This window comes from Artemia franciscana, unplaced genomic scaffold (assembly GCF_032884065.1).
Source record: "Artemia franciscana unplaced genomic scaffold, ASM3288406v1 Scaffold_592, whole genome shotgun sequence".
NCBI lineage: Eukaryota > Metazoa > Arthropoda > Branchiopoda > Anostraca > Artemiidae > Artemia > Artemia franciscana.
In genome coordinates, this window is record NW_027066231.1 from 40,315 (window position 1) to 52,223 (window position 11,909).

General features: G+C 34.5%; 1 protein-coding gene across 1 annotated transcript in view; it reads right to left on the minus strand.

Annotated features, from left to right (window-relative positions):
• Positions 1 to 11,588, minus strand: part of LOC136043425 (alpha-amylase 4N-like) — a 50,237-nt gene extending 38,649 nt beyond the window's left edge. The window contains exons 1-3 of the mRNA XM_065728337.1: positions 11,358 to 11,588; positions 7,204 to 7,361; positions 3,080 to 3,269 (exon numbers count right to left, since the gene is read on the minus strand). Of these exons, the coding sequence (XP_065584409.1) occupies positions 3,080 to 3,269; positions 7,204 to 7,361; positions 11,358 to 11,525 (516 nt within the window). The 5' untranslated portion in view covers positions 11,526 to 11,588. The remainder of the gene's footprint in view (positions 1 to 3,079; positions 3,270 to 7,203; positions 7,362 to 11,357) is intronic.
• Positions 11,589 to 11,909: the final 321 nt, after the last annotated feature.

Genomic DNA, 11,909 nt, shown 5'->3' on the forward strand with positions numbered 1-11,909 from the left:
TCTGGTCGGGATTTGAAATAAGAGCTCTGAGACATGAATTCCTTCTAAAAATCAAATTTCATTACGATCCGATCATTTATTCGTAAGATATAAATACTCCAATTTTCATGTTTTCCAAGAATTCCGGTTCCCCCCTCCAACTCCCCCGAATGTCACAGGATCTGGTCGGAATTTGAAATTAGAACTTTAAAGCACAAGATCCTTCTAAATATCAAATTTCATTAAGATCTGGTCACCCTTTCGTAAGTTACAAATACCTCAATTTTGAAAATTACCCCCCCCCCCCAATTCCACCAAAGAGAGCAGATCCGGTCCAGTTATGTCAGTCACTTATCTTAGACAGGTTTCTATTCTTCCCATCCAGTTTCATCCTGATCTCACCGCTTTAAGTATTTTCTAAGATTGCCGGTCCCCCCAACTGCCCCCCCAATTACGCTTGATCCGGTTGAGATTTAAAATAAGATATCGGAGTTACGAGGTCCTTCTAAATATGAAGTTTCATGAAGATCCGATCTCTCCTTCGTAAGTTAGAAATACGTCATTTTTCTTATTTTTCAGAATTACCCCCCCCCCCCCCCCCCGCAATTGAGCGGATCCGTTCCAATTATGTAAATCACGTATGCAAGACTTCTGCTTATTTTTCCAACAAAGTTTCATCCCAATCCCTCCAATCTAAGCGTTTCCCATCATTTTAGGTCTCCCCACCCCAAACTTCCCCCAATGTCACCAGATCCGGTCAGGATTTAAAATAAGAGCTTTGAGACACGATATCCTTCTAAAAATCAAATTTCATGGAGATCCAATCACCCGTTCGTAAGTTAAAAATACTTCATTTTTTCTAATTTTTCAGAATTACCCCCCCCCCAACTACCCCAAAGAGAGCGGATCCGTTCTGGTTATGTCAATCATGTATCTAGGACTCGTGTTTTTTCTTCCACCAAGTTTCATCCCGATCCCTCCACTCTAAGTGTTTTCCAATTTTTAGGTTTCTCCCTCCCAACTCCCCCCCCCAATGTCACCAGATCCGGTCGGGTTTAAAATAAGAGCTCTGAGCCACGATATCCTTCTAAATATCAAATTTCATTGAGATCCGATCACCCGTTCGTAAGTTAAAAATACCTCATTTTTTTTTCAGAAATACCCCCCCCCCCCCAACTACCCAAAAGAGAGCGGATCCGTTCCGTTTATGTCAATCATCTATCTAGGACTTGTGTTTATTTTTCCCACCATGTTTCATCCCGATCCCTCCACTCTAAGTGTTTTCCAAGTTTTAGGTTTCCCCCTCCCAACTCCCCGCCCCCATCACCAGATCCGGTCGGGATTTAAAATAAGAGCTCTAAGACACGATATCCTTCTAAACATCAAATTTCATTGAGATCCCATCACCCGTTCGTAAGTTGAAAATACCTCATTTTTTTATTTTTAAGAATTACCCCCCCCCCCCAACTACCCCAAAGAGAGCAAATCAGTTCCGATTATGTCAATCATGTATCTGGGACTTGCGCTTATTTTTCCCATCAAGTTTCATCCCGATCCCTCTACTCTAAGTGTTTTCCAAGATTTTAGGTTTCCCCCCTCCAACTCCCCCCAATGTCATCAGACCCAGTCGGGATTTAAAATAAGAGCTCTGAGACACAATATCATTCCAAACATCAAATTTCATTAAGATCCAATCACCCGCTCATAAGTTAAAAATACTTCATTTTTTCTATTTTTTCCGAATTAACCGGCCCCTACTCCCCCCCCCCCAGATGGTCAAATCGGGAAAATGACTATTTCTAATTTAATCTGGTCCGGTCCCTGATACGCTTGGCAAATTTCATCGTCCTAGCTTACCTGGAAGTGCCTAAAGTAGCAAAACCGGGACTTTAGGTTTTCCCCCTCCAACTCCCCCCAATGTCATCAGATCCGGTCGGGATTTAAAATAAGAGCTCTGATACACAATATCATTCCAAACATCAAATTTCATTAAGATCCAATCACCCGCTGATAAGTTAAAAATACTTCATTTTTTCTATTCTTTGCGAATTAACCGGCCCCCCCCCCAGATGGTCAAATCGGGAAAACGACTATTTCTAATTTAATCTGGTCCGGTCCCTGATACGCTTGCCAAATTTCATCGTCCTAGCTTACCCGGAAGTGCCTAAAGTAGCAAAACCGGGACCGACAGACCAAGAGACAGACCGACAGACAGACCGACAGAATTGGCGACTGCTATATGTCACTTGGTTAATACCAAGTGCCATAAAAAACGAAGAACATACACAATTTAACGGGAAAAACTGGTGCAGATAAAAAGAGTGCTCAGATATTTCTTTAATGAATTTAGAGAAATCTTTAATGAATTTCTTTAATGAAAGTGTCATTTATCATAATTTGAATACTGGGATATGCTAATTAAATTCACCTATAATTTGAGATACATTTTCGGTTTTCATTTCCATATTTTGCACACAATTAGTAGCCTTAGTTTTCTGTGACGCGTAGCAATAGGCTACATTTATTCACAAAAATATTAGTAGAATTGTTTTGCTATCTGATCAGAATCTGAATGGGCTAATTTCTCAGACAGTGCTTGAAAAATTCAGATTTTACTCTAGAAGTTTTTATAGTCCGGGTTATAAAAATAGGAACCACAGAGAGCCAACAGAAGTGAAATTCTTGCTAGTTTTTTTTTCTATTTATTCAGTTCTTTTATTCTAAGGATATACTACGGCTCCAAGTTATAATGAAACCTGATGGTGAAACCTGACTGAAAACGTACGGTTAATGGTGAAATATGACCGCAAAATTCTGCAGAACCTGACCTCTTTTTTTCTACCTACATAGTCCGGGTGTTTGAAAGCAAACAATCATAAAACCATGTTCTTGCCTAGCAAATGTCTGTGAAATCTGGACATTAATTTCACCCGCGCAATTACGGAGATTGGTCGCACCTGGCTGTAATGATACTTATATACTATTCTGCTCACATTAGCCAAATCACCCAAATATTATATATTGGCTCAATTAAATTAGCCCAACCTGGTGGCAGCAATGGAGTAGCCCAATCTACTGGTAGCAGTGCTTTTATACTTACAGCAACTGGGTCATTATAGCTGTTTCCGATATCGCAGCTGTGATTAGGACAGTCCCAACATGCAGTGAAATCACTTGGTCCAAAGGGTATTGCTGGATATGAAGGGCCACCCGCGTCATAGCTTGAACCACCTAACGTTGCAGTCCATCCCCCTCCAGCTAGCTGGTTGAAAACAGCATCCACATATATCCTATTAAAATTGAATTCACTTTGAAAACAGCTAAAATCATGGGTGATCAAATTAAAGGGGGTTGGAAAAGGGGACACACAACAGCTTGGAGTAGCCGAAGAAAAATTGTTGAAAGGAAAAGAAAAATTGACATAAAATTTTTTTAAAGCAAATGAAAAATTGAAATAGAAATAGCAATATTCTCTTAGGTCTAATACATATTCCAAAAACGTTTTTAGAGCATTAAATAGAAATATTATGTATAAAATGATAGTTTCCTGACATCAAACTAAGATCAAAATAAAGACATAACACCCATTCCACCCTTCCAGGTAAGGCCCTTCCTTTTAGTTTTGTTTTTGTTCTGAGTTTAACTATGTTCTTTCGAGTATATAGAGATTTGTATGATTATTTTTGCACTGCAGCTATGATCTGCTTTTACGTGACTAAATGTTAAACAGTGCGCGGAAAAAAAGTTGTAAGTAAGGAGTGACAATCGAGCCACAAAGAAAAAAGAGAGATAGGTCTTTTATAGTTCAATGGTGAAAGTGTGATATGATTTATATGGCTCACATCTGTGACGTGTTTTCAAGGGTCCTTCAATTATTCGTAATTCTAGAGACAAATAATACAACCACCTTTAAATCTCTTGTGTGTCAATTTAAGCCAGCAAAAAGATTCAAAACATTTTGTTTCCAAATTTAACTTATCTGAATATTTTTTTTCCCAGATTATCCTTTATTTCGGGTGACAGATAATCTAATGTCTTTCGAATCTCCTGTGTGTGAATTTTAGCCAGCAAAAAGACCCAAACGTTTTGTTTCCAAATTTAACTTAACTTATCTTATTATTCTCTATTCTTGGATTATCCTTTATTTCGGGTGACAGATAGTCTTATCTCTTTCAAATCTCCTCTGTTTAAATTTAAGCCAGCTAAAAGACCCCAAAAGTTTTTTGTTTCTAAATTTAACTTATCTTATTATTCTTTATTCCCGGATTATCCTTTATTTCGGGTGACAGATAATCTAATCTCTGTCAAATCTCCTGTGTCTAAATTTTAAGCCAGCTACAAGACCCAAAACATTTATTCTTTGTTTTCGGATTATCCTTTATCTCGGGTGACAGATAATCTAACCTCTTTTAAATCTCCCTTGTCTAAATATAAGTCAGCTAAAAGACCCAAAATGTTTTGTGTTTCCAAATTTAACTTATTTTATTATTCTTTTTTCTCGGATTATTCTAGAGAACTGTCCCGTGATACTTCCGAATAATTGTTTAAAAAAAAAAAAACAGTGTGAAAAAAACAAAGAGTTCTAAAAAAAATAGTGTGTTACTGAAAAATGATTTTGCACGAGTTTTTTTTAGACCAACAGGCTACATAATGACCATTCCATCTCTAATGATGTTTTGTTGGGACAATTTTTGTGTTTCTTGCGAGTTGGTAACACGCACATGAACGTCTTCAGAAGGACACAAGACCACAAAAAAACAAGATAAGCAGAAAAGCAGAAAAGTCCTTCAAGTAGCCTGCACACCTAGAGCACTCAAGCAAGGTAAGTTTTCAGCAAAGTTTACCGAGCCTTACGGAGACACTAGTTTTAGAGGAAAACGAAGGGATTATGGAAGTAGTTTCAGCTTCTAAATTCTTAGTCAAAAAATTCCGTGGAGCTATCTACAAATGTAATTGTTGGTCTTGTCTTAGATACGCCTTGAAATTTTAGGAACTGTCCATCACAGGATGATAAAACTGTGGTTAAAAGTAACTATAAGAAGTTGCTCTTTGAACGGTTACGATTACTAGACAATTATGGAAAAAAACTTTTTTTTTTTCAGCTATAAATTCTCACTCCAGTGATTTCACAGAAAGATCTATGGCCATAACTGCGGGTCTTAGCACCACCAATAACCTTAGGAGCTGTTTATCGCAGGGTGATAAAGGAGTTGCCGACTTCGAGGTAAAAACAGCCAGGAAACTGATATAGTTTTGCGATGGTGTGTTGGCCTCGGGTGGCTCTGGTATAATTATATTAAAATTATAATTATAATTAAAGGTATTATTAAACAATATTATCCAGGTAATTAAGCTTGACAGATGACCTTGAACATTCACCTTTTTATTCATAAATTTGCAGCATCAGGTATAATTAAACAATATATTCCAGGTATTTAAGCTTGACAGATGACCTTGAAAATTCACCTTTTTATTCATAAATTTGCAGCACCGGGTATAATTAAACATTTGATTTGCTGCTAGTCTTTTATTGAGGGTTTAGATGATTGTTGAATCTTTATTTTGAAACAATAAACAGAGAGTGATTCGAAGATTATGTAAATATGATTTTATTAGATTCAATTCTTTTGTCTGAAATCCCAGATTATTCATTTTCTCAATCAAAATTGAACAGTTCAAAAGGCCTTTATTAAATAAACAATATACATAATGCGTAATTACCATTATCTAATAAATCAAATTTATTTTGAGTACAAAAGTGAAGCTGTTTACTCAGAACAAACTAATCTATTTGTAAACACACTTTTCTTAAAATATCGATTTACCTAAATCTAAAACAAATTCTTTTCTATGAATTACTTTGCTAAGAAATGTCGGCCAAGGTGAAAGTTTTTGAATTAACCTTAAAATTTTCTGATTAAAAATATTGAATTTGGGGTGTTCTGAGATTTCCTGAGTATATTCCGACCAATTCAAAAAAGCGTAGGAGGGAAGCGAGAATCTTTACTTAATTTTTTTTTCTTATGAAGATACAAAATAAAGTATTTTCAAAAAAATACAGATAGATTTTTTGTTAACTTGTTGAATGAAAATATCATACAAGGGTAGTTTTCACAATCTTGAGGGGTAAATCATCAACTCCCCCCAGAAAAATATATGTCCCTAAGCGTAGTCATTCCACTTCTTCTGAGCTCAGTTCAAGAGTTTATTTTGTTTCAACTCTCGACGAAATTTCTTAGCAGCAAAAATTTTAGCGGCGAATTTCTGTTAAAAAAATTCGAATAGATTATACTCCAAACACGTATGGAGAGCACATAATAAAGAAAATCAGAGATTATTACGGAAAACATGAAAAGGATTTTTTCTTTTTTTTTTTACAAGAGGGATATGGGCTCAGAATTCATAGACCGGCAGTAATTTAAGTAGGGAAATTTCTTAAGATAGTTGTCAGATTCACTTTAAATTTGTACTTTCCTGAGACATATTGAGCAAAAACAAAAAGCGTGTTTTATTATCAGTAGTGTGCTATTTTGGCTGATTAATTTAAGATTTTATCATTATTATTATTATTTTAGTAAACTTGGTGCAACAAGAGTTCTCACACAGTAGGTTTGAGCACCAGAACCAGGGTTTTAACTTTTTGTACATCAACGCTTTCTGCTCTGAAGGCTACGATTTGAGTGGAAATTTTGAAGTTGCATGGCATGAAGTAGATTTCATGAATGAAATATTGTTATTTAATGTCAAAGAAATGAAAGAATCGGGCTATAATCGACAAACCTCATACAACTGTTGGATTTAGGTGACGAATTATATTTTGGTGTGTTTATCATGCTTTACATTTCCATAATTTTTCAACAAATTTTTTGCCATTTTCTTTAATTTTCATGAATCAGCTGTGAATTCATCTTTGTGGTTCTTTTTTTAATCTGAACGTTAAGAACCGTGGAACAATTGGTTTGAATCAGGTGTTTCAGTGGGTATCAGATTAAATCAAATCGGTTAAACACAAAAGGAAACACGGTGGCCGAAAATTGTTTGTAATGGATTTAGGTTAAGCCCAGAGTTTCGGGAATTGTTAATGCGGAGCTGAAAAGTCTGTGTTAGTTTTTTTTTTTGCATTCTAAATTCCTAGGGTATAACTAAAGTATAGTTAGAGCATTGTCTGCTTGAAATATGATGAAAACTTCACGATAAAATAGAGAGTATTTTCGTTATACTTACTTAACTCCAACTTTGTTACACCGGTCGACCATGTTTCTGAATGCATTTTCATCTCCCGACCTCGTAATGATGTTGAAGGAAACACTTTGGTAACGTTCCCACCATGGTCTTTGAATACCTCCAGCATGACCTATAATATTCTCAACAATTGGAGACACCTGGAAAATTGAAATGTAAAATTACATGTTGAAATAAAGGTCTGTTGTTTGAAGAAACTTCCATTTAAATTCGTTCCTAAGATTCCTGGTTGCCTTTAGTTTTGAAAAATAACGAAATAAAGTGGAGCTTCCTCCAATAGAAAATTCTAAAATTTCAGACTATATGTTGACCACAGGTCTATTTTTCCAATCAATTTATCATCATTCATGATTTAATCATTGTTCTATTATGTTCAATCATCGTGTTCTATAGGCATGTTCTACCACAATGTTATCAAATAGTCATTCATGTTCATCATCTTCATTCTATCATTATCATTATAATCAATTTATCATCATTACTGATTAGCTAAAAAAAAAAAAGATTTCGGAGGAACGAAGTCCACATAAAAATGAACTTGCTGCAATTGCATATTGTTCGCATTCTAAATAAATAATATTTATTTAAATATTACGTTATATAATATTTATTTAAATAATATTTATATTTAATAATAATATTATAATAATAATATTGATTTAAATATACAGTGCGATGAACAATCCGGCAGCACAATAGTGTTACCTAAGTAAATGGCGAAGCGGGCTCAAAGTATTTATTCTATGTTTTCATCCAGACCACTTGGTGTGGAAGGACTTGTCATAAAAACTTTGAATCGTGCATAATCGATTTGAAATGGAATATTCTTTTGCTTTTTCAAAAGGACAAAAGTAATTCCCGTGCTCTTCTTAGCCACACTTCTGATAAAGCTATTTAATAAAACTATAGAAAATTACGGTCACTATCCCTCCGGGGATAACAAGCTCCCCCTAAGCCCTTAAAGCAAGGTCTGTAAGTTGTGCAAGCTTACACATGGGGGGGGGGTCGTATTTGATCCTGGGTCTCGACAAAGACCAGGGGTATTAATGTGAAACTGTTAAGCACTACCAAGGGAGAGGTGGGATTAAATCAAAACACACTGTTCATTCAGGTTGTCAAGAAGGAGTGTCAGCAATATCTCAGCAAGAGCTTAGAGTGTTCAGTTGCAAGGCTACTACTCGTACTGATAGTACTAACGCTACTATTGGTCCTACTGCTACTAATACTACTACTACTACTGTTGCTGCAGTGACTACTACTAATGCTACTAGAGCTACTACTACTATAACTACTTCCTGGTACGCCTTTTTCTGCTACTTCAACTGCATCCATTTTGTCAATATGGCATAGATGCAATATCTCAGGAACAGAATGGGGTATCAAATTGAAACTTTCGAGGAAAGTTTATGGAGATTTAACAAATGATCAAAAGTCATTTTACGCATATAGGTTATCAAAAAGGCGTATTAGTAATATCTCAGGATCAGCAAAGGGTACTAAATTGTAGCTTTCAGGACTATTGCTACTGCTACTACTACTGCTATTACTACTACTACTGCCACTACTACTACTACTACTAATGCTGCCGCAACTGCTAATATTGCTATTTTTGCTACTACTACTACTAAAACTACTCTTATTATTACTACTACTAATACTGTTACTCTTACTACTAAGACGTTATGTGAATGTATGTCGTAACAAAGAAGGATCAGGAATATATCAGGAACAGAGGGTATTAAGTTGAAACTATCAGGCCTGCTGCTACTGCTAATATCACTACTACTGCTACCGCTACTGCTTTAATCCTTATTAGGGGACCCTTATCTACTTTTTTATACTAGTATATAAGGGCTTTGATAAGATAATGGGGTTTTTAAAGGCCAAATGAAAATACCTGAAGAAAACACAGAAACACAGAATTCGCCAATATCCGCGATTTCCACAAAATCCAAACAAAGTTGAACTGCCAACGAGGGATACTAACGAACAATTTGTTTGGATTTTGTGGAAATCGCGGATATTGCCGAATTCTGTGTTTGTGTGTTTTCTTCAGTATTCTGTGTCTTCTTCATCTCACTTCTTACTGTTATATAACGGTCTGTTTGAAATTGTTTTGTAAAACCGTTTAAAGCTTTTTTTTACAAAACTTAGTTTTTATTTGTATTCAGTATGGCTTCCACGATAAAATTTCTACTGGTCATGCTATGTTGTTTCTATCAATAATCTATCAATTAATAATATTATTAATAGATAACTTCGAAGACCACACTGCCTTTCCATGACGAAAGTAAAACAGTTCAAAATAGGGAAGAAACCTTTTTATTGACAATGAATAGATATAAAATTATTTAACTGGATATTTCGAACACATATACAGTGTTCATCATCAGCAGTAAAACTCTGATGATGAAGGTTTTACTGCTGATGATGAACACTGTATATGTGTTCGAAATATCCAGTTAAATAATTTTATATCTATTCACTGTCAATAAAAAGGTTTCATCCCTATTTTGAACTGTTTTACTTTAATATTATTAATCTATCAAATAATCTATAATTAATTTATAATATATATAATTCATAATATATATATATATATATATATATATATATATATATATATATATATATATATATATATATATATATATATATATATATATATATATATATATACTAGCTGTTGGGGTGGCGCTTCGCGCCACCCCAACACCTAGTTGGTGGGGGCGCTTCGCGCCCCCCCCAAGCTCCCCCGCGCGCGTAAGTCGTTACGCGCCATTGTAGTTGTGTCCCTATGTCCCACCTGTGAATATAGATAGATATATTATATATATGTTTTTAACTACGTAAAACTTGCGAATATACAACATTCTTTGCTGTCCCATTGTCTGTGCATATAAATAGATTGTCAGGTTTACCGACTCTTGAACATGCAACATATAATGGTCCATGGGAAAACAATCCGTATTCAGATCTATACCTCATGATTCTAATGATTGCCCTTGAGCTTTGTTGATGGTGATTGCTAATCGACCATTCCCTGTCCCGGTCATCATTTATATCATTTATATCGTCATTATATATTTTTTTTAGTTTTTTTCCTTTTCTTCTTTTTAGTTTTTTATTGGTTTTTACCTTTTTTTTAGCTTTTTTAGTTATTTTTTCGTTTTTTCTTTTTACTTTTTTTTTTAGTTTTTATCTTTTTTTATTTTTATTCTTAATTTTATTAGTTTTCTTTTTCTCTTCTATTTTTTCCTTTTTTTTAGTTTTTTTTAGTTTTTAGTTTTTTTATTACCTTTTTTTTAGTTTTTTTAGTTTTTTAGCCTTTTTATTTTTTTTTATTAGTTTTTAGTTTTTTTTGTAGTTTTTGCCTTTTTTTAGTTTTTTCAGCTTTTTTTTTAGTTTTTAGTTTTTTACCTTTTTTAGCCTAACCAGGATTTGAACCTGGGACCTTCATTCTCCGTTCTGACACCCTCTCTCACCGAGTGACTACTCCAACATGTTCATTTTGGTGTTTTAAATGGTATATTATTAACCAAATTAATGTGTTTTACAATATACTAAGCATCGTCATAACAAAAATGACGACAACTAATTTCATGACGTCAGCCGACACAGAAACATGACGTCACCTGATCCACAGATCCACAGACAGACAACTTATTTATATATATATATATATATATATATATATATATATATATATATATATATATATATATATATATATATATATATATATATATATATATAATATATATCCCCACCAGGGGGGGGGGGGTATTTAGTTTTTTTTAGCCAGAGCTTTTTTTAGTTTTTTTTTTTCTGTTTAGTTTTATGTCAATTAATAATCGTTTGCATTCTGGTTGGAAAATTGATTCAATTCTTTGAGTTGTTTTTCTAAACCTTTTGATTCAAAGAGTCCAGCTGTTTTGTCAGTGAAATTGGAAAATGCAGGAGTACTTGTCGTTCTCGTACTCACTTTCAAGCTTATCGAACTTCATATTAAAAAGAATTTTGACATAAAGTTTTGGATTCAAGTCAAATAAATTATATTGTTATAAGAATAGATTTTCATTGAAGTTCTCCCATACACTTTCATAATAATCATCTTCGTGAATAAATAAGTTTACCTGAACCCCACCGTATCCTTTTGGCCCAAGGAACCTTTCACATTCGTTAGCAATGTCGTCCCACCTCCACTCAAAAAGATGAACCATGGTCGTACGACCTGCGTCATAGCCTGGATTAAATTGACCAGAAACCACAGTGGCCAACAACAAAAGCACACAGTGGCGCATTTTGAGGCTTTGCCACTGACCCAAGATTAGATACAGAACAGGAAATTGAAGACTAGAATTTACGGTCCTTTTTTGGCTTTTATACATAAAAATTAGATAAGAGCGAGGATTAGTTTGAAATTTTCCAAGACCTTTCCACGCTTATAGATTATATGTTTAGATTAAGAGTAAATCTGTACGTTTTCATAAAACAATATTTATCGTGAAAACAAATACGAATTGAAGTTTGACTTGCCTCCAGTACTAATTCGATCTATGATATATTATTAAATAGCAATGTAATCGGGGGCACTCCCTTAGCTTTAAGTAAGGTCAGGAGAGAGCGAAGTAAATTTATTGTAGAACATATACGTTAAGGTAGGGGTTGACAGCATTATACAATTC